We start from the raw sequence: 27,513 nt of genomic DNA, 5'->3' as shown, positions 1-27,513 counted from the left end.
GCTCCCCAGGGGCGCCTGGTTCTCTCCAACAAGATGGCGCGCACCATCGGCTTCTTCTACACGCTGTTCCTACACTGCTTGGTCTTCCTGGTGAGTGTCCAGATGGCAGGCCAGGACTGCTGACACCGACCCCTGACCTCCAGGGCAGCAAGAACCCTGTTGCCGTGGCCTGGCCCCTGGGCCTGCCCCAAGCCGAAACCCCCAGCCCTGGGCCACTCCTTTCCCCTTCAAGGGCCTTGGCCCACCCTGGGGACGAGGGCACTGGCCCTGTGCTGTGTGGAAGAGGCCTGGCTGGCCACACCCAGGGACCTGGTCCTGGAGGGCTTGGTGGAAAGAAGGGTTGCTTGCGGTGGGAGCCCGAGAGGCAGGTGGGAGCAGGGTAATGAGCTCCACCAAGGCACAGCCAGGTTGGCTGCACAGAAAAAGGACGTCTTCACTGCAGGGGGCGTGTGGTTTGGGGGCAGAGAACACGCAGAGGCCTGGTGATGCCTCCATGTCTGCCAAGTGTGGGGAGGAGAGCGGAGGGCTGTGTCTGTGACAGCCTCCAGCCTCAAGGACCCCCACCCCCAGCCAAGCAGGGCCAGCCTGGGCTCCAGCTGACCCCCCTGGCCCAGCGGGTCCTGGCCCTGCCAAGGGTCCGCCCACAATGTTAGGGATGTTGTATCCTTGTCCGGGCCTGTCTGACCATTTGTGAAATGTCTGTAAGGCCCACCCGCCCTGGGGACTGGGCCACGAGAACCTTTATGTCCCCAGAGGCCAGGCCCAGGGCCCATAGGTGGGCTGCAGGAGTGAGGTAGGGTGCACGGCTCACGGTGTCTCTGCCTACCCAGGTGCTCTACAAGCTGGCGTGGAGCGAGAGCATGGAGAGGGACTGCGCCACCTTCTGTGCCAAGAAGTGAGGACACCCACCTGAGCCCACCCACACTAAGCCCCTCAGCACCACCCTGTGGCACCCCGAGCCCCTCCATCATGTCCCCTGCTCCTCAGCCCCCACCCCCCCCATTCTGGTCTTCCCCTACCCTTACCACACCCCCTCCCCCAACCCCACCCTGTCACACTGTACATGCCTGTCCCCCCACACACATTTTTTTTTTATACTCGCCCTCAGCAAAGGTTTCTCTGCCCCCCAGGTTCGCCGACCACCTGCACAAATTCCATGAGAATGACAACGGGGCGGCAGCTGGTGACTTGTGGCAGTGACCCCTGGGCCTTCCCCACGACAGTCACGGCTGCATGCCCCTCCCCTGCTTGCTCAGCTGCTTCTAATACTTAGACTCCCCTGAAGACCCCCCCCACACACACACACAGAAACTGCCCTTGTCCTCTGCCCAACAGCTGCCAGAAGTCCCAGGTCCCCGTGGGCCCCCTGAAAGAATGTGTCAACCACATCGGGGCCCCTAGTTCCAGACAGCCACCAGGCAGAGCCAAAGGGGCCCCCTCGGGCCCCACCTCACGCTGGTGACCAGCCTGGGCTCTGCTCACAGCCTGATCTCTAGCCCTGGTGGCAGAGACCCCCCAGCTGTGACGCTGATCGAGTTACCACCGATTCTGGCCGTGGTTAATCCGGTTTGGATTCCCTGGGCCTGCCTGCACCAGGGCTCTCGGGTCCCCTGGGGCTCCCCAGGATCCCGGCCCCCTCCCCCAAGAGATGGAAGGCCCTGCCTTCCAGGCCAGCAGGCTTTCAGTCCCCCTGGCCTGTCTTTGTCATCGGCCATACCCCCCAGAGGACATAAGGTTTGACAAGACCTAGTCTGCTCATCACCCCCACCCCAAGAGGAGGAGCCCCAGCAGGGGGTGCAGTTTCTGTTACCCCTCCCTGCCCCCAGCCTGTGATTTCTGCTTTTTTCTTTAGCAAGATATGCTGGTTTCTGGGTGAAGGAGAGTCTCCAGTGAGCCCCCCCATGCCCCAGGCTTTTCAGACCCAGGGACTGGGCTGAGGGCCCGAGCACTTCTGGACCAAGCAGAACTGGCCGTGGGCCACCCTAGCACGGCCACCTCTCAGGGCCACTGGCAGGTCTTCCTAAGTTAGATTTGCGCTTGCATGCTCAGCTTTGCACATTCGGAATAAACCATTGTTGCAATCACACTCGTGCCCTGTGCTCTGTGGCCCTGGAGCTCCGGGACGCTGGGGGTACCGGAGGCTGGTAGGCGCCTGCAGCACCCCCAGCGTCGGAGCAGGGGCTGACCTCGCAGCTGGTGTGCTGATGTGGGGCATGGCCCTGGCACACAGGACGTCTCTCCCCTGCTTCCTGTTCCCAGGAATTCCGTGAGTGGGTCCAGAGCTTTGCTGAAACCCAAACCCACAGTGTCTGAGTTTTCCTGAGCAAGCAAGCAGCCCCATCAAAAAGGGAAATCCATTGCTTTTCTCAAAAGCCACCCGTCATGCTGTGGTTGGGCGTATGACGCGTCTTGGGGGATCCACGTCAGTTCCTGGGGAATCCCTGCTTCCCTTCTGGGTGCCCTGGAGCCATGTCTGAAGCGCGCCCCTTTCCCTTGGGCCCCTGCTAGCCAGGCTCTGCGGAGTCCGTACCTACCAAGCTCTCTGAGCACCAGCTTTGCACGGGTGACCTCACACCCAGCCCAGCCCCACTCTTGTCGGTCCCTTCAGCCCCAGTTGGAGGAGCGCTTCCTCTTGGTCTGTATTGGTTGGCATTACCCCACCATCCACATGGCCCACGAGGCTGGCTCCAAACCCAGGTCCTATCCTGCAGCCCACCAGGCCAGGGTCCCCTGTGCTAGCTTTGTCTCAGTTTTTGTCCTGAACAGTCTAGAGCTTGTGCATCCAAGAGTCCCTCTTTGGGATCCCACCCCCAGCACCCCTCATCATCTGGTCAGAACTTCCTCCAAGGCCCAAGAGCCTCCTGCCCTCGGGGACCCAGGATGAACCTGTCCTCCCTGACCCTCATTCCTGTCCCCTATGACAGCTGTTCTTGGCCAACCACGCCCCCTCCACCCCCACCACCACTTCCACATCTCCCATCAGTTCCTCATTGTGGGTCCAAGTCACTCTGAAGCCATCCCCTCCTCACTTCCTCCTCCCTGAGGATGGATCAGAGCCACTGTCCTGCCCAGGACTTCCCATCTGAGGACCCTCTCTGGCCACTGGCAGCCCAGCAGCGGAGCTCAGCCCCCCACCCGGAACCAGGTTAGTCCACTGTGCCCCAGGCTCTTCCCTCTCCGGGAAGGGTGGGGGGCCACAGCCAGGCGGCCCAGGGTGTGGAGCCTCCCTCTCTCCCACTGTGGGCAGTCAACCCCTCACCCCCCCTCCCTTCCCAGCCTCATTCATAGGTGTCCTGGTTCCCAGGCAGGTATCCAGGCCCGTGTGCTGCTCGGATCGAAGGCTGGACCACTGCCTAAGCTTTCATTAAGTGTTTGTTTGCCAGGTCTTGCCGAGGGAACAGCAGGGGTGTGTGTGAAAGAGACGGGGCTGACCGTGTTTCAGGGCCCGGTGGAGGGCAGCAGGCAGGGCTTGGGGCAGCAGGTGAGGGCTCTGGGCCATTCTCCACCTTTGACCCTTGAGACCCCACCTTTTCCATCCATAAGAAGGGGGGTAAAAACCCTGGCCACTCTGCTTCCTGGGAAATGAGAGATGTGAAATGGAGGAAAGGTTAAAGGGCTCTCTACAAAGGTCAAAGGTCAGTATGGGTCAGGGACGACAACAGATGGAGGAAGTCCCAGCTAGCAGGGAGACCATGGCAGACCACAGAACTGCTGGAGGCGGGGGCAGGGAGAAGCGAGCCTAACCTCCTGTGGGGGCTGAGGGCAAGGAGGAGAGGAGGGAAGAAGGCACTCGGGGGGGACTTCCCCAGCTCTCTCCAGGAGCAAGGAACAGGTCTTTCCCTAAGTGGCCCCCTCCACCCCTCTGTTCACACGGATGCCCTCCCCCATCTCTTCTCAGACCCCTTCCCGGCCTGCTATAGCCCCTGCTCCTCTTTTGGGAAGCCTGCTGGAACCCTGCCCCAACCCAGCACCAGGGGTCCCACCACAAGTGCCTGCAGAGCCCAGCGGGACTCGGTTTTCTTAGCCCGACTCATCTCTGCCTTAACTTTAAGCCGGGTTCTGGATCCAAGCAGGGGTGAGGAAGCCAGGGCTGCGGTCCCCCTTCACCCCACCCCACTATGACCTCTGACACCTCTCCGGTGGCATCAGTATCCCCAACACTGTGAAAGTTGGGTAGTCGGTGCGCCGTGCTCATGAGGTCTGCCCCGCCCTGTGGTCCCCGGCGATTTCTCGCATCGGGAGGACTGGAGGGAGGGGACGTGGTGCTTGTGTAGGGATTTATGAGAACCAGACGCCGACTTCCCCCGTTGCGACATCTAGGCCTCCTCGAGGCTCCCATTGTCCCCGGCGGAGTGTCCGTCACCGAGAGGCGCTCCGAGGGCGTCCACATCCTGCAAACCCCGCCACGCAGGACACCCACCCGGCCGCACCCGCCACGCCCCCGCGGCCACTACCCCGGGCTCCGGGGGTCGCCTCCGCGCCTAGGGGATTCCAGAGCCTGGCCTGGGGCTGGCTCCGCGACACGCGGACCCCCGCTCTAGCTAGGCGGCTCCGGGCCCGTTCCTAAACCCTCTGGGCCCCGGGGCCGGCCAGTCTCCGCCCCGCAGTCGCCGGGAGTGAGCGAGCTTCGGCCGCGGGCGCCGCTCAGGCTCCGCGGAGGGCGGGGGGCGCGACGAGGGCGGGGCCGGCGCGGCGCGAGGCGGGCGGGGGCGGGGCTCGCGGCGGGGGCGGGGCCGGAGGCGCGCGCGGCGCGGGCGGGGGGCGGGAGGGGGAGCGGGCGGGGCGCGCGCCGTGCGGGGCTGGGCTCGGCGGCAGGAGAGCCGCGCGGGGGCCGCGCCGGGACCGCGAGGAGCGCACGAGCCTTGGAGGCTGTGGACGCGGGAGGGAGCAGCCGCCGCCGCCGCCGGCTCCCGCCTGGAGGGAGCTCAGCCCGCCGCGGGCCATGAGCCGCCGGGCCCCGGGAACCCGGCAGCGGTCCGGGCAGCGCTCCGCCGGCGCCCCGGCCCGCGCGGCCGCAGCTGCGCTCCTGTAGGTATGGCCTGCTTGTCCTCAGTTCCCCGTCCCCTGGTCCCTCACTCCGGACCCGGTCCGTCTCGGAGGACGTGCGTGTGTGCGCGCACCGCTGCCCCGGGGAGAGCGGCCGCACGCGCCCCGGTCCGCGCGTGTCGTCTTTGTGTGCGCGGGTGGGAGGGAGGAGGGCAAGCGAGAGAGGGGATGCGTCCCCGGCTGGGATCGGCTCCCCGACCCCCATCCCTGGAGGGGCGGGGAGCGGCTGGAGGGCCCGAGCTACCTCCGTAGCAGCTGCACCCCCGCCCCCTCCCGGCCGGGCGGTGGAGCGAGCGCCGCGGGCCCCCTGGAGAAGGGGTCTCTGGCTTGGGGAGGGGTCGCCCAGGTCTCTTCCCTAGACTGGGGGGGGTCAACCTAGAATGAGAGTGAGAGCTACTGCGGGGGGCGGGTCGGGAAGGACCCCATTCGGGCCACGGTCTCTGGGCTGGCACGCCCTCCGTTTGGCCCAGGCCCCCTTTCTCGACCCGCCCACCCGGGGAGCTCCCCTGCAGCCCCCAATAGTGGAGAGGATCGCCGAGGGTGACCGAGAGGCCGGCGCCTTTAAGAAGAGGCGGGTTCGTGCCCTCCATTCAGGCCCTTCGGCCTCGGCCATTGATGAACCTGTGGGCATTGATGAACCTAGCGAGGCCGGAACCGCGCCAGCCCAGCGGCTGAAACCAGCAGAGTCAGGGGACCCATCGGGGGCACCCGCATCCCCGAAGTGGGGCCTTCAGGAAGAGAAGTCTGCAGTGACTGGGGCTCTCAGGAGCCAAGCAAGGCAGACCGGGCAGCCTCAGGCGAGACCGTGAACATGAATAAGCCCTAATCTACGTTCACAACGAGTCGGTGCAGGGGAGAGCCTCAGGGTCGGCTGTCAGACCTGGGTTGAACCCTACCAATGATCTCTGAGACATTATCTACCCTGTAAAGTAGGGCCGGTGCTGCCTGCCTCCTAACTGGGGGACTGGCAAGAGTTGCCTCCCTCCAACACAGGTCCCGGAGCCCGGAGTGAGCGAACTCTTCTGGGAGGGCGGGGCGGGGGGGGCGGCGGAGGGGCGTGGTTTCCCCAGGAGACTTTGGCTGTCTCTTGATCTGAATGAAGCCCCCCTACTCTGCCCCACCTTGAACAAACCTCTTCCCTCCTGCCCTCCTGCTTCATGCAAGAAGCCACTGATTTGGGGAGTGACCTAGAACTTTTCGGCTCCAGGAACTTTGGGAGAGGTCTGAGCCCCTGAGGCAATACTTTTAGGCGACCTTGAATCAGGACATTTTGGGGGGTCTTGGAGGCAGAATTTCCTACCAGCTGCTTCCTTCTACTCTTCTCCCTAGAAGTCTGTCCCACCAACGTCCAGGAACACCCCCACCGCCTGGCGGGTGTGAATGCAGGTGGCAAGAGCTTCTGATGCTGCTTAGTTGGAAGCTTCTAGGTAACGGAGAGTTAATGCACATGCTTTAATTCTTATTCTTGTTGTGAAAAACCTGTCTAAAGGTTCTAAACTCCTCCTGCCTACAAAGTGTGGGTCTCCTAGGGAGAACTGAACACACACCCCATGGGGGGCTTCCCTCCAGGGTGTTGGAAGTGGGGCCCCCACCCAGATGGAGCCTAGGCCTCCCAGGGGTGAGCGTTCAGTTTCGACCTGACTCGTGCCAGGCTAGGGGCATCGGTGTCGTTTCTCATGTGATCTTCACAACAGCCCTGTGGGTTTGGTGCTATTATTATCCCCATTTTATAGAAACAAATTTAGGGATGTGAAATGACTTGCCCAGTGTCCCTCAGCCAACGAGTCAGGGCTCCAAACCACTTCTCTCTGACAAGAGCCTGGGTCTTACTCCTTGCACCGTCTGCCCAGCCTGGGTTGTAGGGAATGAGGGGGTCAGGTGCCTCTGGCCTCCTGGCTGCTGTCCCCATGGGGTTAGGGTCCAGTCTTGCAGCCTGTTGTTTCACACTGTCCATGTGGGGCCAGAGGGCCCTGAGGTGGTTTCTCTTCCCTGCTCACCTGGTTGGGTCTGTTTTTGTGGTGTCTTAGAGGATAGCGGGTGTGACTCCTCAACATGAGGCCACAGCCCACACTGTTGGGGCAGAGCAGGCCGGGCATCGCCGTGTGGGAGCACAGCATGTTTTGGTTCCTCTAGGTGAAGCAGGGTTTGTGCTCCGTTCTCCAGACACTTCCAACCCTCTGAGGACACGGTAGGTAGAACAGCCAGCCAGGGACTCACAGTCTGGTGCAGGAGACAGGCCACAGCCATGTGGTGTAGCGGAGGGGCAGAGAGCAAGAGTGGAGGTGGGGACAGGGTAAAGGAGGGGCATTTCCGAGGCCTCCACAGGCTTGGGGCCTGCCAGCTATTGGGGCAGAGGAGTGGCAATAGGTGAGGCAATGCTGGGCAGGATGCTGGGACTCCGAGCAGAGGACAAGCAGGGGTTGGAGGAAGAGGATGTATTAGAACTTGGATGTGGTAAGTCTGAGGTACCTGGAGATCAGCCAGGCTGGGAGTTGAGGAGCTCAAAGAAAGGCCCCAGAGACCCCCATGAACCTGCAGTCCCCAGAGTTCTGGGATGCTCAGAGCTGCGGGGAGCCACTGGAGGTCTCAGTTAGGAGTCACTGGTATATGTGTCATGAAGAAGCCAGAAGGCAGACTGGTAAGCTGAGTGGTAGGGATTTCGAGGGGCACATCCTGCAGTTTTGGGGGGCTGGGCCAGGGCGCAGGTGAGGGCCATGACATTGGGAGAGAAGAGGCATAGAGGCTCAGGCCAAGGCTGGAGAGGGGGCCCATTTGTTCTGCAACCCTAGGAGGGCAGGATGGGGTGGGAGAAAGCAGAACCAGTGCAGCTGGAGCCAGCCCAGCCTGCTCTCCACCTACAGAGCCCATCCAGGAACTGTCCAGCACCAGCCGCTCCTGAAGGAGGGTGGGCCTACCTGCTGAGCCCCCAGGCCCTGGCTTAGCTCGTTGCCCTAGCCCCCACTCCCTTCTCATCTGACCCCTACTTCCTGCAGGGCCCAGCTCTTGGTTCCCCTACCCCGCAGCCCCTCAGAGTGCCCCTCCTCTAAGGGTTGGGCACCTCCCTTCCTGAAGCAAGGACTGGGTCCCCCCACTGTGGCCTTAGAGGGGAAGCTCCCCAAGAACAGGTCCCTGCTAAGAGTGGCATATGCTTCAGAAAGTGACAAATCTGGAATGTGGCTGCACACTCCCCTCTGCCCGTTCAGCCCTGGACCCACCTGCAAGGGGCCTGACGCAGTGTGGGAGCCAGTGCAAATCCGGCGGTTGATGGGCTGGTCGCCTCCCTTCCCAGGACCCTATGTCTTCATCTGTACAGCAGAGAATCCTCTCTTCCTTACGGGAAAGATGTGAGGGGAGAAGAGTTTTAAACAGGGGCATGGCCCAGTTAGATGTGGGTTCCAGAAAGCTGGCCTTGGCCACACTGTGGAGCCTGAGTTCGTGTCCTGGGAGGAGGGAGGGGGGTTCCATAGCCATCTGCCCAGAGCAGTCAGAGGAAAAGAGGGAATGCACGCAAGATACTTAGGAAGTAGAAGCAGAGGAGTTTTAATTTTTCAGCAAACTACTTATTTGTCTTCATGACAGCCCCGTGAGGTTGATGCTGCTCTTACCAGATAGGGAAACTGAGGCTCCAGGATGCCAAGAGGTCATACGGCTAGGAAGTAGGGGAGCTGGGATTCAAACCCAGACAGTCTGGCTCCAGATCTCAGGCTTTTAACCACTCCACTGTCCCATCGTGTCAAATGACCAGATGTGGACATCGGGAGATGCCGAGGCAGTGGGGTCCCCTGTGATGGGGAGCAGCTGTCAGTGCAGCGGGGGGGGGGGGGGGGGCCTGGGACTAAGGGTCTGCAGGCCCCAGAGCCAGCCAGGCTTGTCAAGGTTGGGGTGTCAGTAAAAGCTAGGGGCTCGGTAGAAGGGTTCCCACCCTCCCACGGTGGCAAAGGCTGAGAGTTATGTGAGAAGCATGAGGGTGTCCTGTATGGAAAAGCAGCCGTGGAAACTGATGCTCAGGAAGCCAGGACAACTGAGTGCCCCACCGACCCACCCATACAGGGCTATAGGCTCCAAAAGCTTTTAATCCATACCTGTCCCTGTCACTGGTCAGACACTGCCACTCTGCAGCAAGTCCCAGTAGATGCAAGGGTGTTAAGACCAGAAATCATGCCCACTTCTGCCTTCTGCCAGGGTGGTGGGGTGAGCACAGTTATTCTGGGTGGGAAGGGCTGGGAAATTCAGCCACATCCTCGCCCTGGCTGGAGGCCCTGGTTCAGAGCCTGCCTTGTGGGGACTTGGTCTCCAGGGAGGTGAGGAGCAGGGCGGACCTGAGAACAACGCCCACATACCCAGCAGTGAAACAGAATGTGCCCTGTGTGTTCTGTCCCTTCATCCTCAGGGGAGAGGAAGACTTGTACCCAGTCAGCGGGTGGAAGTCACTCCAGGCTGGAGGGATGGCCTGCCCAAAGGTTATCTTTGTCCTGCATGGGGAGGGGTGGAAGGGATGGCCCCACAGAGGCCAGGAGGCCAGCTGGAGGGACAGTGGGATGGAAGGAGCCTTCATTGTAAAGTGTGAGGCTGGTGGGCCAGGCCAGGCCAGTGCTGCCAGCGTCCTGAGGAGCCGGGAGGGTGGAGGACGTGAGCAGGCATGGTTGGGCCAGCTTCCCAGAGGGTGGAGGAGAGCAGAGTGAGTTGTGTTCTGGGGCCCCAACGCAAGAAAGCCTCAGTTTCCCCATTGTGAATGGTTCATTGGCGGTGGGCGGCGCTGGCCACCCCAGCTCAGAACAGAGGACCCTTAGATCATCCCCCCTGCGTGCTCTTGGCTGTCTGGGTGCTGCTCTGAGCACGGAGCTGAGGGAGGGCGCAGGAGGAAGGGGGCATCTTGGCGTGCGGGATGCTGCCTACGCCCTGCCCGGGCAGCCTTTCAGGGTGCTGGGTCGCTAGTCTGTGCTGCCGCACCGCAGACGGTCCTTCCTCTCCCGGGGGCTCCGCAGCCTCCTGCGGTGACGAGGGTACAGGGGGTGCCTGGCTGGATGTGGGCGGGGCTCGGGCCTCGCTCCGCCCCCAGGGCCGCGGCGCATCGATTGGTCGTCGTCGGCCCATTAGCCGGGGGCGGCGAGACGAACTCATCAATATTTTAAGGAATGACCGGGCCGTGGGGTCCGGAACTGCGCGCCGGCGGGGGCTGGAGATCGGCCCTTTTTTTTGCCATCTCCAATTGTCAGCGCTATTTTTACCACCGGAAAGCCGGCTGCCCCCTCCCCCTGCCGAGCCTGCATCGGCTGGACCACGTCTAGCCGGGTTGGGGGCGGGGGTCTCCCGCCTGGCTTCCTGGTCATGGGGTAAGGAGAGGCCATGGCTTGGAAAGGCGATGAGCAGGGACTCGACTAGGCTCGCCCTGCCCCCCGTCCATCCCCTGCACCGACCCTCCGAAGCCCCATCCCATCCGAGATGGGAACAAAAACCATTTTTCAGGAGAAGCCAGACGCCCAGCTGAGCCTAGAAAAACTATGGGCTGATGAGGTGGAGAAGGGTGGTCTGCCCACCCAGTGCCCCATGGGGGCCAGCAGCGTAGGGGACCTAGCTGGGCTCCCTTTGTCTCCAACCCCCGTCCTCAAGAGAAGCCCCTTATCTGGCCCTGGTCCCAGTGGGGTGACAGCAGGCTCCCAGTCCTCAGTCCAAGGGCCAGTCCAAGGGCCATCACTACTGCGTCAGAATAGGGGGCCACTGCTCCAGCACCCCCTTTCCCTGATGGGGAAGCCGAGGCCCTGGAAGACACAGGGGCCAAGATAGATCTCCCAGTGCCCAGTCCAGCACTGCCCCACACTGACTCAGCTGGTCTTTTCTGGCATCCTGGGGCCACAGGGACAGAAATGGGACCCTGACCACAGAAACAAGGGAGTCAAGGGGCACAGAGACAATAGGAGCTCAGGAAGTGGGGGTGGGCAGTGCAGGGGAAGGCTTCCTGGAAGAAGAAAGGGTTTTACACAGTCTGAAGGCCCAGGAGGACCGAGTAAGGTGGTGTAGGCAGAAGCGTGGTCCGGGGAGGTTGGGAGGTGGGAACTTCCAAGGACGGGGAGAGCCCAGGGCTGGCTGGATTCCATTCACAGCCTCCGGGCAGCCTGGGCAGTGGGGGGAGCAGCGAGGTGGGCCGCCCAGCTTCAGGCGTCTGGTTCCCCTCCCCCTCAGGCCCTGCTTTCCCTGCATCTGGATCTGAGGTCACTTACACAGTGACAGAGGGCTCTGTCTGATTGATTGACTGTCACAATGCCTGGTCCCTAGAGAAAACTGGAAACACCTCCTGGCCCCACCCAGAGGTTCGGGAAGCCCCGGCCCCGCCCATGACTGCGCATGGATTGTAGCATTGCAGGGACCACTGCCTGTGCATCCGTTCAGGGAGGGGCAGCCTCTCCTTTCCATTTAAGTGAGGAAAGTGAGGCTCGGAGGCCAGGGGTGTGGTCACCGCCACTCACTTGGGGAGCAGTGGGGTCAAGCCTTGAGCCCAAGTCAGCTGAGGTCCCTGCACCTGGTCTCCTCCCCAGTTCTGGTCCGAAGGGCAGTTGGGGATGGCATATCCCTGCCCCTCCCATGGCCAGGCTCTCTTCCTTGTGGCTGGCAGCCTCCCCTCTGCAGAGAGCCATGTCTGGGCTTCCTCTCCCTGTCTGTAACCAGGTGAGGGGCTCCCTGCTGGTCCTGCTGCTTGGTGACTTTGGCCTCTGGCTAGTCAACCCCTGCTACTTCTGTGTAGCCCAGACTGGTCCCAGGGGACACAGGGCTGCTATGCCAGGCAGTGGCCCACAGGCTCCTTCCTAGTCAGCCTGCAGGGCAGGGCAGGGCAGCCCAACCTCCTAGTGCCTCCCAGGCCAGTCCCTGCCTAGCACGTGGCCGTATATCCCATACCCTTGGCAGATTCCTCTCTGAGTTCCACCCCCACCTCCAGTGAGGGCTAGTTGAGACCCACCTGTGAGAGCCTTTCCCAGGGCCTTGTCCCCCAACTCTGTGCCTTCTCCCTGCCAAGGGTTTTGCCAGCTGGCGGGAAGAGCTCGGAGAGACAGAGATTGATGTCTGAGAACCCTGCACTGGGGCTGACTTCCTGCCGGCCCCACAGAGGGCTTAATTATCTCACATAGGCACGTCTAGCCTTCCCAGGCTACCATGTCACCTGCTCTGCCCTCCCCCACCCCCACTGGTCCCAGTGGTACAGGAAAGAGGTGGCCCTGGGGAGCACTGGCCTGCTGGGTAAATGGATGGGCTTGGCACACAGGAACAGGGCTTCCTGGGCTCAGCCGCAGCCCCACTCCCACCCCAGGAAATGCCACCCCCAAGGGTCAGACCAAGGCCTCAGCCTGGGCTCACCACAATCCCTGGAGGCCATGGTGGTGGTGGCAGGTGCATTTCTGCCTCTACCCCCAGGGGAAGGAGCAAGTGCCAAGAGCCTGGGATATGACTCAGGCCTATCTTCTGTCCCTGAGGACTGCCTATGCCAGATGGGGAGAGAGACATGGAAACAGATACTTGGAGCACCCTACAGCTGGCACCATGCTAGAGGGACATATTGGAGGGGACTGTTGGGAGCTCAGAGGAAACACTTGTGCCAGCCTGAGTTGGGGAGACAGGGGTGGTAGTGTCAGGGAAGGCTTCCTGGAGGAGGTGGCTTCTGGATTAGTTATTGAGTTATTGAAGGGTGATTAGGAGTTAGCCAGGTGAAAAAAGAAGAGCAGGGCAGGAAAAAGACCAGGCATGAGCAAAGCTCAGGGGTGCCTCAGCCCCCACTCTACCGCAACCCTTAGGGGCTTTGAACACCACCACCACCCCGTTCCCAACGTCCTGATAAGTCCTGCCTCCAAGTCATTGCTTAAAAGGCCTGCAGTGCCCTCCTCGCCCTTTTTGCAGGCATGGAGCCCAATGCAGGCCCCACCTCTTCAAGGAAACCTTCCTAACTCCCTGCTCCCCTCCCCTCTGGTACCAAGGCAGGAGGCTCCCAGGAGACCACTAGTTTGGAAACCTGTCCAGGTGTTAAGCAGCTCCGTCAGGAGGCCCTGCTTCCTCCCTGGGGCTGTCCTGTGGTTATTGACTGCAGGTCGATGGCCAAGGCTGCCCCGAGGAGAGAGGGAATTCCCACAGTGCCCTATGGCCCAGAGGCCCTGAAAATGATCTCATAGAAGTAGGGCAGCTATTTTTACCTGGCATTTAATTACAGGGTTTCGATCCCAGAGGAGAGACGAGATGGTGCTCCCGGCAGCTGCAAGGGAGGGGCTTGCCGGGAACTGAGGATCCTGAGAGGGCAGGTGAGGGCATGACCTTCCATTGCAGTTCTTCAAAAGGGCGGTCCCTTTTCCCTAACACCAGGCTGGCCCCCTCAGACAGGGGCTTCCCAGGGCAGGGCCACATCACCCCACTTATTTGCCATTGGTAGTGTTCACTCTGGCCTGGACGGAGGGGTGTTTTGCGCACTGCGGGCTGGGCCTGTACCCCCAGGGCTGATGGCCACGCTGGGGAACAAGTAGGCAAGGCCCCCAAGTGATTGACTGGACCCACATCACATAGTGTGGCGCTCCAGAGTAGTGAAGGACAGAAAGGCCTGGAACAAGGAGGAGGAAGCTGGGGTGAGTAGACAGCTGAGGTTCCTGGATCGAGGCCTCTTCAAGGTCAGATTTGGACAGGAACTCTGGAGGGAAGAAGATTCTGGAACTCGAGAATTCGAGTAGAAGCATGCAGGCCACTGTGGTGGAAAGAAGTCTTGAGGTGACAGGGCCTTCAAACAAAGGTGGCACAAAAAATTGGTCACGCTTGTTGTAGACACCAGGTCCTTAAAAGGCAAATATAACTGGCCATACGGTAATCCCCCCTTATCTGAGGCTTTGCTTTCTGGCATTTCATTTACCTGTGGTAAACTGAGGTCCCAAAATATTAAATAGAAAATTCCAGAAGTAAACATTCATAAGTTTTAAATTGTACCCCGTTCTGAGTAGCAAGATGAAATCTTGCACCATCCCACTCCTTCGTGCCTGGGACATGAATCATCCCTTTGTCCAGCATATCCGCGCTGTATATACCACCTGCCCATTAGTCACTTAGGAGCTGTCTCAGTTATTAGATCAAAAATCCGTAGTGGGACAGGTGTGGTGGCTTGTGCTGTGCCTGTAATCCTAGCACTTTGGGAGGCCGAGGGGGGAGGATCACTTGAGGCCAGGAGTTCAAGACCAGCCTGAGCAACATAATAAGTTGCAGTTTCTACAATAAATAGCAAAACAAAGAAATTAGCCGGCGTGTTGTCACACACTTGTAGTCCTAGCTACTAGGGAGGCTGAAACAGGACCGCTTGAGCCCAGGAGTTCAAGGCTGGAGTGAGCTATGATTGTACCTGCACTCCAGCCTGGGCAGCAGAGTGAGACCCTGTGTCAAAAAAAAAAAAAAAAAAAAACACCCAAATTCTAGTGTATATAGGATTCCATACTATCTACAGTTTCAGGTGTCCCCCTTGGATAAGGGGTGGACTACTGTATTTGATCCACACTGGGAGGTGACCCCTGAGTCCCACAGTGTTGGAGACCTGGGTTAAGAATCCTGGACCTGTCCTGTCACTAACAAGCTGAGTGTCCTCAGGCCTGGTGTGGGGGCTTAGATGGTGACAGCTGTGACATGCCTGGTGTGCTGAACACATTCACTTGTTCATTCATTCAGTCAGTGTTTCCTGAGTGCCTGCCATATGCCCAGCACTGGGGACACGGCCATTTATAGGACTGTCAGAATCCCTGCCTTGTGAAAATGGCATTCCCAGGGGAAGGTGGGGGCAGAGGAGGACACACGACCAAGCAAAACTATTAATAAATATACGATATGTCAGATGGCAATAAGCACAATGGAAGAAGCAGGCAGAGGGCACAGAGAGTGCCAGAGGGTGTAGGGGCATCTACTATTCTCAAAAGAGTGGTCAGGGAAGGAGAGTGGACAAGACACTTGAACAGAACCCCGAAGGTGGGGAGGAAGCATGGAAGAAAGGACATTCCAGGCACGTGCAAAGGCCCTGAGGTGGGAATGTGGCTGGCGTGTGCTTAGAATGGCAAGGAGGCAGTGCAGCCAGGGGAAAGTGGCAGGAGATTTGCCCAGAAAGGTAAATAGAGGCAGATTATGTCAGGCCTTGGGGGCCAGGGGTAGGGCTTTGGTTTTTACTCTGAGCATAATGGGAGCCATTGCAGGATTTTGAGCAGAGGAGGGACCTGATCTGTCTTGTGTTTTAGGAGTGATGACTGGGCTCCTGGGTGGAGAGCAGACTTTAGGGGGATGAAATCAGGATCCGGGGCGCCAGTGAAGAAGGAGGTGAAGTACTGCAGGCAAGAGAAGGGGCTGTGGGGAGGCCAGGACGGCAGCCTGGATGGGGAAGGAGGGGGAGGAGTTGGGCTCTTGGCGTATTTCAAAGGTAGAGCCACCAGGACTGCATATGACTTCTTCCTGTCCACCCAGCTTTGGGGACTCCCAGAAGAGGTTATCGAGGGAAATGAGGTCACTGGAGGCTCCCAGGGACCCAACTTGAAGGCATCTGTCATCCCAGCCTCCTCTGCCAGCCCCACAAATGACCCTGAAGTTCCCTGAGACTGCTGTAGGGGGAGCGAGTGAGTGCAGAGGCTCCGCTCTTGCAGACGCCACCTCCGGCCTCCCCAGGTGTATCTTGTCTTTTCACGCATCCACGTGGCTTGGAGGCTGCGTGCGTAGCCCCCAGCACACGCGTGCGCGCACAATCCCAGGGCGTCCTTGCGGGCAGGGGAACCGGAGGGGGCGGCCAGGCGCTGGTCAGAGACCCCAAAGTCACTGGGCGCTTTTCTCGCCCGCAGCCACAGGTGGCTGCGATGGGACGGGAGCCATGAATGGTGCCGCCCCCGGCCCCGCCGCAGCTGCCCCGGTCCCGGTCCCGGTGCCGGTCCCGGACTGGCGGCAGTTCTGCGAGCTGCACGCGCAGGCGGCCGCCGTGGACTTCGCGCACAAGTTCTGCCGCTTCCTGCGGGACAACCCGGCCTACGACACGCCCGACGCCGGGGCTTCCTTCTCCCGCCACTTCGCCGCCAACTTCCTGGACGTGTTTGGCGAGGAGGTGCGCCGCGTGCTGGTGGCCGGGCGCGCCGACGCCATGGAGCCCGAGGCGGCGGAGACCCCGGCCCTCAAGGCGGCGGCCTACGGCCACTCGCGGAGCTCGGAGGACGTGTCGACGCACGCCGCGACCAAGGCCCGCGTCCGCAAGGGCTTCTCTCTGCGCAACATGAGCCTGTGCGTGGTGGACGGCGTGCGCGACATGTGGCACCGGCGCGCCTCGCCCGAGCCCGACGCTGGCGCTGCCCCACGGGCCGCCGAGCCCCCAGCCGAGCCGCGTGACAAGTGGACGCGGCGCTTGCGGCTGTCGAGGACGCTGGCGGCCAAGGTGGAGCTGGTGGACATCCAGCGGGAGGGCGCGCTGCGCTTCATGGTGGCCGACGACGCTGCCGCGGGCCCCGGAGGCGCCGCCCAGTGGCAGAAGTGCCGCCTGCTCCTGCGTAGGGCCGTCGCCGGGGAGCGCTTCCGCCTCGAGTTCTTCGTGCCACCTAAGGTGAGTACCCCACCCCTAGGGGGACCGAGGAGGCGCGTGGGCAGCAGCTGAGGGCACCAGGGACTGGCTCCGGGGACCCCGTGGCCTAGTCTGGTTGACAGGATGCGGTATTTGGTGCAGGAGCCTGGGACGTGGGCCCAGTGCTGCCTCTTGGACAGGTCACCGCTCAGGCCCGTTTCTCTGCCTCTCAGTGGAAGACAGGCCCCTGGCTACACGGAGGGGTTCTAGGGCACTGCTGTTGAAAAGCCCGGCTGCCTGCCCTCCTTTGCTCCTCACCTGCGGCCACAGCACGGCTGGCACCTCCCAGAGCTGAGGCCTGCAGGGAGGAGGGCAGGGAATGACGGCACACCCAGAGAGGACTCCCCGGGAGGTCCGTGTCTGACTCCGAGGGGATCTGCACATGCCCCGCTCAGCTGTCAGTCTCCAGCCCAGGCCCTACTCGGGACACCCTTTTTCTGACCAGGGGAAAGGCTTCTTTCTGGCTGTCACCAGTGTCGCTGCTCACCTGGGTGCACCAGCCCGTCCCCCTCTTGCGGGCAGCCCCCAAGGGGTCTGTCCGGGTTGGCACACCTGCCTTGTTTGGAAGGAATGATTGTTAACAATAGTGCCCGCTTTCTGAGAGCCCACCTGCTATCCGGCCCTCATCCTCCGGGTACCCTGGCAAGGTGAGCACGTGGTCCCCACCCAGGTCACAGAGTACAAACTGGGGATATGACCTATCCAAAGTCACACAGCCAGTGGGTGGCAGGGCTGGGCTAATTATACCCGCCAGCCTGGGGTCCTGCGAATGGAAGGAGCATGGAGGTGGGAGCTCCTTGCGCACTGGGAGGTTCAGGCAGGTGGGAGGTCATGCTGGTGCAGCCACTGGCAGCACCCCGGGCACCGCCCAGGCTCCTGCCCTCTTCAGGGCCCACTCTGTCCCCAGGTGCCCTCTTAGTCACCCTTAAACCCTTGGCTCACTCTCCGTCTCAGTCTGTGGGTGACTCTGGGTGCCCTTCCCCGCCTCCTTGCCTGCAGGTGCAGGAGTGTGGGCTCCCCAAGGTGGGGTGCCCATGAGCCACATGGGCCTGGAGAGGTGACTTCCCGGGAACACCCTTACCCTCTGAAGAGCTTTCTCCCCAAGTCCCAGGACCCCTAGACTTCCCAAGGGCTTTTTGCCTGCCCAGGCTCCCCGTTTAGGTCCCTGAGAGAGATCATAGACCACCAAGCCCAACTCCACTCCTTGTCGGCAGGGAGACCGAGGCCCAGCAAGGGGTGGGGCTTGCTTGGGGTCACCCGAAGGGCAGGGGCAGAGGCCCAGGGCTTCGCTGCCTCAGCCGAGTGGCAGTCACAGCTGCCTGTCCGTAAACAGCCGCTCTGCTGCCCGAGGGGGAGGGGTGCAGCAGCTGGCACCTCTCCCTCCCTCCCTGCAGAGCCCATCACCCTCACTGCTGGCAGAGGGCAGGGTTCTTGAGGGGTCACTGGGCCCTTCTTTTTGTCATGCAAATGGGGGGTATTTTGGGGTGTTCAGGAGTGGTCCCGGTGGGAGGGTGGATCATACCGCGGGTAAGAGCTGCAATTGTGTTTCCCAAATGTATCTAGATGGGCTTCCCAGGTGAGCGAGCCCCACAGGGCAGCCTTGCTGGTGTCCCCTGCTGTCACCCACCCACAGTCCAGATCTCCTCTCACCCTGGAAGGCCCAGCTGCACCTTTGGAGCAGCCAGGAGCTTGGGATCTGCTGGCTCAGGGGCCATTTTCCGGACCCTGAGATTTCCTTGTCACGCAGTCCTTGATGTCGCAGCCGTGAGTCAGGTCTCTAGCTCTCTGCCCCCTCACCTCTACAGGAAGAGTCTCTGAACCCCAGCTCCCCTCATGTCCCCATGCCATGCCAACCCCGGGGACCCAAGGAGCGATGATGCTGGCCCCTGCCTTTGGGGAGCCACCAGGAAACCGGTATTTGCAGGAGCAGTTGACGGGGTGAGCGCTTGGTGTTCTGGGGCCCCAAGCAGGTGAAGCTTGGGCTGCCTAAGTGCTCTGCAGGTGGCAGGGGCCCGGGGACAGGCACCTCTGGAGGCACAAGGTGAGTGAGGAAAGCCTAGAGTTGTGAAATAGGCTGACCACTTAGGGAAGGGGGTACAGTGACTTGTGGCCGGAGCAGGAGGGAGGCAGCTGGACCAGGGCAGACGGGCCTCGGACACCAGGCTGAGGAGCCACAGCACCCCCAGTGCAGGCCTTCCCTGCAGACCTCTGTCTGCTCTGCCCCCAGGCTCCCTGGCTGGTGCGGTGGCCTCACAGGGGGTCATCCAGACCCCTCAGTCACTGCTCCAAGCTCAGCCCTGCACCCACTGGCCAGTGGCCAGTGCTGCCAGGAATTCCCTTCCGCCTGCCCACCAAATGTGTGGCCGCTTCCCTTTCCTCCTAAGAAAGTCCCTGTCCCAGAGCCCGAGCCCTGCCAGGAATCCCAGTCTCAGGCCAGCCCCAGCGGCCTCAAGGCCATGGCCAGGAGCTTTGGGGCAGAACACGTAGGGCCAGGCCCAGAGTGGCTGTCCCCAGGAGCCCTGCCAGCTCACCTTGGTGAAAGCCCAGAGCCTTGTCCCTTTTACCGACACCTGGAAATGACAAGCCCTCTTCTGAGTCAGAGGTTCAGGGCCCTGCTCTGGAAAGTCTAGTCTGAAGTAGGAGACCAGCATTTTTTTTTTTTTTTTTTAATGAACTAGAATAGAATAGAAAATATCACACTCCATCACACACAGGAAGGGTAAATATCGTCTGGTGAGACATTTGTTTCAGAGGTATTTTTGCCTATACATGTGTGTACTGGGCCACGATGTCAAATACATTTCTTACTGTGGGTCAAGGTCAAAAGTGTGAAAACCACAGATCTGGTGGGTGTACTGGGCAGAGGGCAGCCAGGGACAGGGTGTCACCGCTCGGGTCTTGGAGGCAGGAGATTCGTGTCAATCCCAGTTCTGTCCCTGACTTGCTGTGTGACCATAGGAGGAGATCCCTTTGTGTTTCAGGAACTCCTCCCTCAACTTCAATCTGTGAAATGGGACCGGCACACCTCTGTGCCAGGGCGGCCACAGCAGGCTGAGCTGAGGGCCGCTCTGATCCCTGGGAGTGGGAAGGGGATCAGAGGGGGGTGTCAGGGGGCCGCGGGGCCACCGTCTCACTGCCCTTCCTCTGGCTTCCCAGGCCTCCAGGCCCAAGGTCAGCATCCCCCTCTCGGCCATCATCGAGGTCCGCACCACCATGCCCCTGGAGATGCCAGAGAAGGACAATACGTTCGTGCTCAAGGTGAGGCCCCACCCAGCCCTGAAGGGCCTCTGGCTACCCCAGGCCACCTCCCTCGTAGGTGGTACAACTTGAGGTCACCACAGGGGGAGTGAGGGTAAGGGGGCTAATGCCAGGCCCCAGAGCCTGGCCAGGAGCAGGGCAGGGGGAGGGGGAGTCTCAGGTCCCTACACAGATGTCTGGCACCTAGCTAGGACTTGAACCCAGGTCTGGGCTCCAGACCCAGGTGCCCCGGCAGTTGCCCAACATCTGGGCCCCTTGTTCCCTCCTCCTGGGCCTGGGTGAAGCTCTTCAGAGTTTCACTTCCCCCCCTCCCCGTCTGGAGCCAGCACACACCCATCCCACTGGTGGCCAGCCTGCAGCAGTTATGCAAATGTTCCCGTCATCGCAGGGCACCGGAGTGTGGGAACCGGCCCAGTCCCACGGAGGGCACAAAGGCACCGAGGGTGGGCAGGGAGGCACCCTGGTGGGTCTAGGGGCAGCCCGTCCTTTTCCCAGGCCCCACGTCACTGGGGTGGCCTGCTGGGCTTACTGAGGACAGGGCTCCGGGCTGCTAGGGCTGTGGTCCCCGAGCTTCCTCAAAGGATCAGAGAGTGTTTGTGAGGCACAGTCCCCAGGGAGGCCTGGTTCTGCCACTCGGAGCTATGTGAGGCCCCCACCCTCTTTTCCAGGCTCCCGGCTGGGTTTGTGTTTTTATCCTATTTGTTTAGTCATGAGCTCACTTATTCATTTAGCAAACATTTGCCTGCCCCATACCCTGAGTCAGCCCAGAGCGGCGACTGAGGACACAGCCCCTGGCCACCTGGCCTCACCTGCTGGGCGGCCACTGAGCTGTGCATCATGCTCGGGAGCCCTGAGGCAGAGGGGCCCACCTGCCAGCCCTAGCCTGGGTCTCAGCTTCCCCGTCCATTCAGAGAGAGGTTAAAGGTGGTCTCCAGGGCCTGAGGACCTGAGGTCAGAGGGCTGGACCTCACCCCTGGGGGATCCAGGAGGGAGGGGCTGCTGAGGATGCCAGCTAAGCTCTAGGCTGTGCCCCTGGGACCCTGGCTTGAGTTTGGAATAGTGCCTAATGACCCACCTGTCTTCCCTTTGCTCATGCCTGCAAGCCCTGGTGGGAAAGTGCTAGGATGAGCCATTCTGGCCATTTGCCCTGGGGGCTAGAGCCCCCTTGCAGAGGGTGGAGGAGGTTGGAGGGCCAACTGTGATCTGGACACTCTGCCACCCTCCCTCCTCCCCAGGTGGAGAACGGGGCCGAGTACATCCTGGAGACCATCGACTCACTGCAGAAGCACTCGTGGGTAGCTGACATCCAGGGCTGCGTGGACCCTGGGTGAGTACCCAGATGGCCCGGCTGGCTGTGCCCTTGGTCCAGCCTTCACTGGCAGGGCAGGTGCTGACCTTGAGAAATGGGCTTTTCTCATCACAGTCCAAGCCAGGTCGGTGCCAGCCAGGGTCACCCCCACCCCCACCCAGGCTCTGTAAGGCCTGCTCTGCAGGGCCAGGGCCTGGGGACCTGGAAAGAAGCTGAACCAAGTCTTGTCCTCACCCCAGGGGAACCTGAGACCACTGGGAGATGGGCAGTGATGGGGGTGAGTCTAAGGGGCTGGGGACAGGCCCCTATCCTAACGCCAGGCTCAGGGAAGGCTTGCTGGTTGAGGCGCTCACCTAACCCGAGGCTTAAATATAAAGAGTGGACCTGAGCCAGGCAGAGAGGGGGTGGGGAGGGCAGAGAGAACAGCTTAGCAAATGGTGTGGAAGTGTACAAGGGCCTGGGACTTGCAGGGAACATCAAGGCCTTCGGGGTAGCTGGCGAGGAGGGATTTTGGTGAGAGCCCAGGAAGCTGTTGGTCGGGCCGTGGGAGCCATGGCTGGTAATAAGCAGAGGGCAGTTACGGTCAGCAGTGTACAGGAAGAGCAGCAGGGAGGCCGGCGCCACGGTCCAGGAGCAATCCCAGGCCGGGAGTTGCAGGAACAGGATGGCCAGCAGGCTGAGCATTTGGCAGCAGCTCTTCTAGCTAATGGGGTGAGCCAAGCCCCGGGGGAGGGGCCGCTGCTTCCTAATTAACAGCTTCATTTAAGGAAGCCCGAGTGCCTCCCAGGCCCGGGTCCCCAAAGTGGCTGTAATCCCTCCTCTGCCACCCTCCCTAGCATCTGCTCTGCAAACGCTTTCCCCGGCCCCTGTGAAGGTGAACCTCACTTTGCAGAATTTTAGCGCTGGCAGAGTCCCAGACACCTTGTGTCACAGAAGGGAAGACAAAGGCCCCAGGCAGGGAAGGAAGCTGCCCAGGCCTGGCCCCCCACCACGCCTTCCCTGCATTTGAAGGTCTCCGTGGGCTGCCAGGAGCCGGCCAGCCTTTCATGGTTAGTGGGCAGGGGTCATGTGGCTTCCAGGGGAACTGTACCCACTTGGTGGCCCATCACTCGCATGGTAGCCACGGCAGCATGGAGACAGAGGGACCCCAGGTGAGCAGAGGGCAGTACAGGGCTGATGCTGGTCGTGAGACCGCCAGCCACCGCCTGGCTCTGTAAGCAGCCTGTGTTCCGGGTCCAAGTCCCATGGCGGGACGTGGTTGTGCGTTCTCACCTCCACAGTGACAGTGAGGAAGACGCCGAACTCTCCTGTGCCCGGGGAGGCTGTCTAGCCAGCCGCGTGGCCTCCTGCAGCTGTGAGCTCCTGACTGATGGTAGGTGGCAGCAGAGCTGGACAGAGCAGTGGGGGACGGGGTTGGAGGTGGTGGACAGATCCAGGGACGTGCTTCTTACCTGCCACTTCCCCAGGAGCAGACGTGCCCCGGCCCCCAGAGACGGCAGCAGCCCTGGGTGCCGTGGTGACAGCCCCCCACAGCCGAGCTCGAGATGCCGCTGGAGAGTCCCTGATCCACGTCCCACTAGAGACCTTCCTACAGACTCTGGAATCCCCAGGCGGCAGCGGCAGTGACAGCAACAATGCAGGTGCCGGTGGGGGCAGGCTGCTCCCCCCGTCCTCCTCTCCTGGGCCCTCACCCCCAGCCCCTGGCCTCCCTCCAAAGTCCTTGCTAAGCCTCAGAAGCTGTGTGACATCTCATCTGACCAGGTCCTTCACTCGACTCCACAGTTTTGGCTTTTGTGGACCAGCTGGGAACCGGCCCTTCCCGCTGGACCTGGTTTCAATAGAAAATGCTCCCAGAAGGGGGTGCAAGGGGGTGAAGCCAAGGGTTAGGACCAGGTGACTGGATTTATTCCCAGGTTTGTTGCTGACTTAGAGTGACCCAGGATAGTCCATCCCCACTCTGTGCCTCACTTTACCTCATATGCTTAACTAGTGGGTTGGGTCAGCTTCCTGCCTAGTTACGGAAGTATTCAAACAGCGTTTGACGTGTAAAATACCAGCAAGATGTTCTTTCCCTTTTCTGATTTGCTTATTTGTCCCCCTCGCCCCTCACACTGTCACCCCCCAGGGGAAGAGGGGACAGAGCCAGATCCTGAGGTCGAGCCCGAGCTGGAGCTCTCCGACTACCCCTGGTTCCACGGGACGCTGTCACGGGTCAAGGCAGCGCAGCTGGTGCTGGCGGGTGGGCCCCGAAACCACGGCCTCTTCGTGATCCGCCAAAGCGAGACTCGGCCTGGGGAGTACGTGCTGACCTTCAACTTCCAGGGCAAGGCCAAGGCAAGTCTGTGGGGGGGCCCGGCCTGGGGGTGGGGCAGCTAGCCCTGGGGGACAAGGGCTGAGGTGGCCCTGGTCCTGAGGCTGTGTCCCTCCCACACCTCTCTGAGGGGCTGCAGGAAGCCACCTGCTGGCGGCCAAGCCCACAAGAGGCCGGGCCCAGCAGAGGCCTTCAGAGCCCCACCCACCCCCGGGAACCGCTCTTCTTCCCTGCGAAGGTCAAGCCACCAAACCCTCTGTGCTCAGACAGGGACATGGATGGGAAACACACACAGGTGGGCAGGGCCTGGGGGGGGGGTCGTCAGTGTTGGAGAAGGGACCCTGATCTGAGACGTGCAGGGGAGGGAGAATTGTTGAAGACAGGAGGAAAGGGTGACCCGGACAAGACCAGCCTGAGCAGAGGTATGACAGTGTGCCCAGACGGCAAACTCTCAAGGAAGGGAATTGCGTGCTGTCATGACCTAAAGTGCAAAGGAAAATATGACAGAAAAGTCAAAGGATTACAGGGGGGACAGTGTGGCCAGAGAGGGCAGGAACCTCAGTGCCCACCCCCCCAAGCCATGTTTCCGGTAAGGAAACAGACCCAGCCCTGGCTCCTCCCAGGACTCGCTTTCCCGTCAGCCCAGGCTGGAGGAGGGGGCACCCCAGGATTCCCACTCTGGGCCTGCAGCTGATGGGCAGTGTCAGTCTGGGGGCTCCCAGCTCCCCTAGCCCCTAGCACAGGCCCCCCAGTGGCTCCCTGGGTGTCTCTCCTTGGCAGTGTTGCCCCACCGTGGAGCGGGTAGCACCTCCCCTAGGACACCTCCTTGGCACGCAGCCACCCTTACCAGTTCTTCCAACAACCAGGCACTTAATGCCATCCCTGGTGGCTCACACTTTACTTCTTGGCCAGCACCGCCCCAGGCAGCCTCCCCGGAGGGCTTGGATCTGACTCGTGCCCAAGCCAGAGGCTGGGATGGTGCCCAGCCAGCCCACCACGGTGCACGAGGGAACACAGTGTGGGCGTAGGTACCTCTCCTTTCTGGGACAAGACCCACCCTTGAACCTCACCTCTCAGCCTTGGCTGCTCTTCTCCCAGCGTGGAGGTGACCACCCAAGGCCCGATAAGTCAGTGGTAGGGTAAAGCAGGAACCTCAGCCTCCTGCTTACACACCTCCTGGGAAGGAAGATCACTACCTTCCCCCAGGCAGCTCTTTTCACTTTCAGAATGTCTGGAAGGTTTTCCAGAAGATTGGGTTGCACCGGCCTTGTTTCCACCCACCCCTGGGTCCCAGCTCTGCCCTGGGCCCAGATACGAGGCTGTGGTAGGACCCTGCTGGGCTGCTCTTCGCAGGCTAAGTCCCTGCCCTGGGCCGCAGGTGATGCCCCCAGCACAGCTCTCAGTGTTCCTGGCAGCTTCTCCCCCTGCTGAGTGGCAGAACTCACGCAGGGACCACCGTCCCCACCCCCCACCCCAGGGCTCCTGTGTCCTTTATGTTGTAGGCGGCAAGGCCAGCTCCCTTCTGGGCTTGAGGCCATGTGCACACCCTCAAACCTGTCCCACTACCTTCCCTATTGCCACCCACACACCTGAGATAGTCACCTTTCCTCTTGTGGGATGCCTGTTGAGCAAAACAGGGCTGAGCCAGAGGCCAGTAGGTCACCACTAGAGACCACAGGCCTGTGGCCTCTTGCCCTGCGGGCGTGCCTCATGTGGGCCCTGGAGCCCCAGGGAGGAACCTGCTCCAGGTGCTCCACAGCCGCACAGGTAAGGAGCACGTGCAGTCACTCCTCCCCCGCCAGCCTCGGTGTGCTTCCCACCCCTCTGGGCTTTGGCTTTGCAGGGTCAGAGGGCAGAGCCCTGGCCTCCCCGGCTGGGGAATGACACAACAGCAGTTCTCTTCCCAGTTCTGTGCTGATAGGCGAGTCACTCCCCCTCCCCGGGCCTTGGTTTCCTCATCTCTAATATGGGGACAGTAATTCCTATCTTCTGGGGTGTTGGGGGGGGCTAAAGATGAAGGGTGTGAAGGACATAGGCCCACAGTGTGTGTGTTCCCAGTGTCAGGACAAATGCACGCTCCCTTCTGTCCTGGCTTTGTTCTCCCCCGACAGGTGGGTTTCACAGGTAAGGGGCCCAGATCTGACTCAGCCCCCTATGGCCTCTATGAGACTCCCTCATCCCCAAAAAACCCCACCACTGACCATGCCTACCTGTGCCCACAGCACCTGCGCCTGTCCCTGAATGGCCACGGCCAGTGCCACGTGCAACACCTGTGGTTCCAGTCCGTGCTTGACATGCTCCGCCACTTCCACACGCACCCCATCCCGCTGGAGTCAGGGGGCTCCGCTGACATCACCCTGCGCAGCTATGTGCGGGCCCAGGGCCCCCCGCCTGGTAAGACGCCCCTGCCTGGCCGGTGTGATCCAGCAGGGCTAGCTGGGTGGGGTGGGCACCAGGTGTCCTGGCCCATAGCCTCAGGTGTGCCCTCCCCTTCCCCAGCCCCGCAATCGGGCGTCAGGAATGGGGGCCGAGGTAGCGCCCATAGCCCGTGGTTCCTGGCACGGGGAGGGCGGCGCTCTCGAGCAGCGCCGGGCTCAGTGCGGAGCTGCCGGCGAAAGAAGGCGGTGTGGGCGGGTGGGTGAGGCTGTACGGCGAGGGGACAGCTGCGCGCGTGCATGCGTGTGTGTGCGTGTGTGTGCATGTACGCGCGGCCGCCTCATTAGGCGCCGGAGGGGGTGGGCTCCACCAGGAACCCTCACCTCCGGCCCTGCCTCCCGGTGGGACCCCGGGCTCTGCGCCGTCCTGCCCGCCCCCCGTGCCGATGCGCTGCCGCCTCCCTTGCAGAGCCGGGGCCCGCGCCCGCGCCCCCCGCCTGCTGGAGCGAGCCGGCCGGCCAGCACTACTTCGCCAGCCTCGCCGCCGCCCCCTGCCCGCCAGGCTCACCCTCCGACGCCGCCGCCGCCTCCTCGTCGTCCGCTTCCTCGTCCTCGACCGCGTCCGGGCCCGCGCCCCCGCGCCCCGCCGACGGCCCGCTCAGCGCGCGCGGCCGCAGCGACAGCGCCGAGCGCCTGCTGGAGGCCACGGCCGGTGGCGCCGATGAGCCCCCAGAGGCGGCGGGGGGCCGCGCGCGCGCGGTCGAGAACCAGTACTCCTTCTACTAGCGCCCGCCGCGCTGGGGGGAGACGCCAAGCTCTTCAGTGAAGACATGATGTTATTAAAGAGCCTGTTTTAGGGACTGCACCCGGCCCTCCTGTCGTCCTTGCTCCCGCCCTGGCCTCGGGCACCGCGGGGAAGGCAGCTCCTCCCGTTCAGGCCCTGCAGGGGCCCTCGCGTCCAGCCCAGTGTGGCCTGACGTCTAACCAGCCTCCACCCAGCTCTGACGTCGGGGGACAGCCCAGGGGCCGCCTGCTGGGCGTCAGACACCACCTGAATGAGGGCCCAACAGCACGGGCAGTCTGCCCAGGGGTCAGGGTTGGGGAGAGGGCCCGAGTCATGGGGTCTTGAAGGCCCGGATGAGGAGCTGGGCCCTGGCTGGGAGAATTAGGGTGTCCTTGGGCAGGTCAGTGAAGTCTGGTGGTGTGGACAGGGAGGTGGGGAAGGATGTCTCCACATGCGCCCCTGGGGGGATTGGGTAATGGGAAAGGCTGGAGTTCCCAGCTCTGACATAGACTCAAATTTAGAAGTGACCTAGACACGCCCCACCTGACCCCCTGCCTGCCCACAGTCAGAGCGCCAGCGTCCCCAGGCTCTGGAGACATGCATGGCCTGCTCACCTTCCCAGCTGTCCAACCTGCAGGCGGTGCTCCATCTGAGAACGATCTTGTTCCTGCTGAGCCGAAGCCCACCTCCCCCCTCCCCCAGTCCAACTCTGCCCCCCACCCTAGAGCCACAGACCCACTGTCCCCCTGCCCAGGAGTGCCCTTTCAGGGCATGGTCCAGGGATGTATGTTGCAGATTCCCAGACAGCTAAACCTCTCGGGACTACAACAGAGGCACCCATAG

The 27,513-nt window shown here is 61.7% G+C and overlaps 2 protein-coding genes across 12 annotated transcripts in view; both read left to right on the top strand.

The window, feature by feature from the left end:
• CUX1 (cut like homeobox 1) overlaps nt 1–2,058 on the top strand; it is a 362,384-nt gene extending 360,326 nt beyond the window's left edge. For all 5 annotated transcript variants that reach the window (XM_069486412.1, XM_069486411.1, XM_069486413.1 and 2 more), the window contains 3 exons: nt 10–90; nt 831–895; nt 1,131–2,058. In XM_069486412.1, the coding sequence (XP_069342513.1) occupies nt 10–90; nt 831–895; nt 1,131–1,200 (216 nt within the window). In that variant the 3' untranslated portion in view covers nt 1,201–2,058. The remainder of the gene's footprint in view (nt 1–9; nt 91–830; nt 896–1,130) is intronic.
• Nucleotides 2,059–3,027: 969 nt separating this feature from the next.
• Nucleotides 3,028–26,751, top strand: SH2B2 (SH2B adaptor protein 2). 7 transcript variants are annotated; one of them, XM_069485784.1, is made up of 9 exons: nt 3,028–3,145; nt 15,876–16,615; nt 19,790–19,891; nt 21,127–21,218; nt 22,481–22,572; nt 22,670–22,840; nt 23,326–23,534; nt 25,734–25,905; nt 26,356–26,751. In XM_069485784.1, the coding sequence occupies exons 1-9, from the start codon at nt 3,046–3,048 to the stop codon at nt 26,670–26,672; spliced, it is 1,995 nt and encodes a 664-aa protein (XP_069341885.1). In that variant the 5' UTR covers nt 3,028–3,045; the 3' UTR covers nt 26,673–26,751. The 7 variants fall into 7 exon arrangements, with proteins under 7 accessions (XP_069341885.1, XP_069341884.1, XP_069341883.1 ...); XM_069485783.1 differs by having other exon boundaries at nt 22,667–22,840; XM_069485782.1 differs by having other exon boundaries at nt 15,870–16,615.
• The last annotated feature ends 762 nt before the right edge of the window (nt 26,752–27,513 follow it).

Source organism: Eulemur rufifrons, chromosome 14 (genome assembly GCF_041146395.1).
Source record: "Eulemur rufifrons isolate Redbay chromosome 14, OSU_ERuf_1, whole genome shotgun sequence".
NCBI lineage: Eukaryota > Metazoa > Chordata > Mammalia > Primates > Lemuridae > Eulemur > Eulemur rufifrons.
This window is presented reverse-complemented; position numbering and strand designations above follow the sequence as displayed.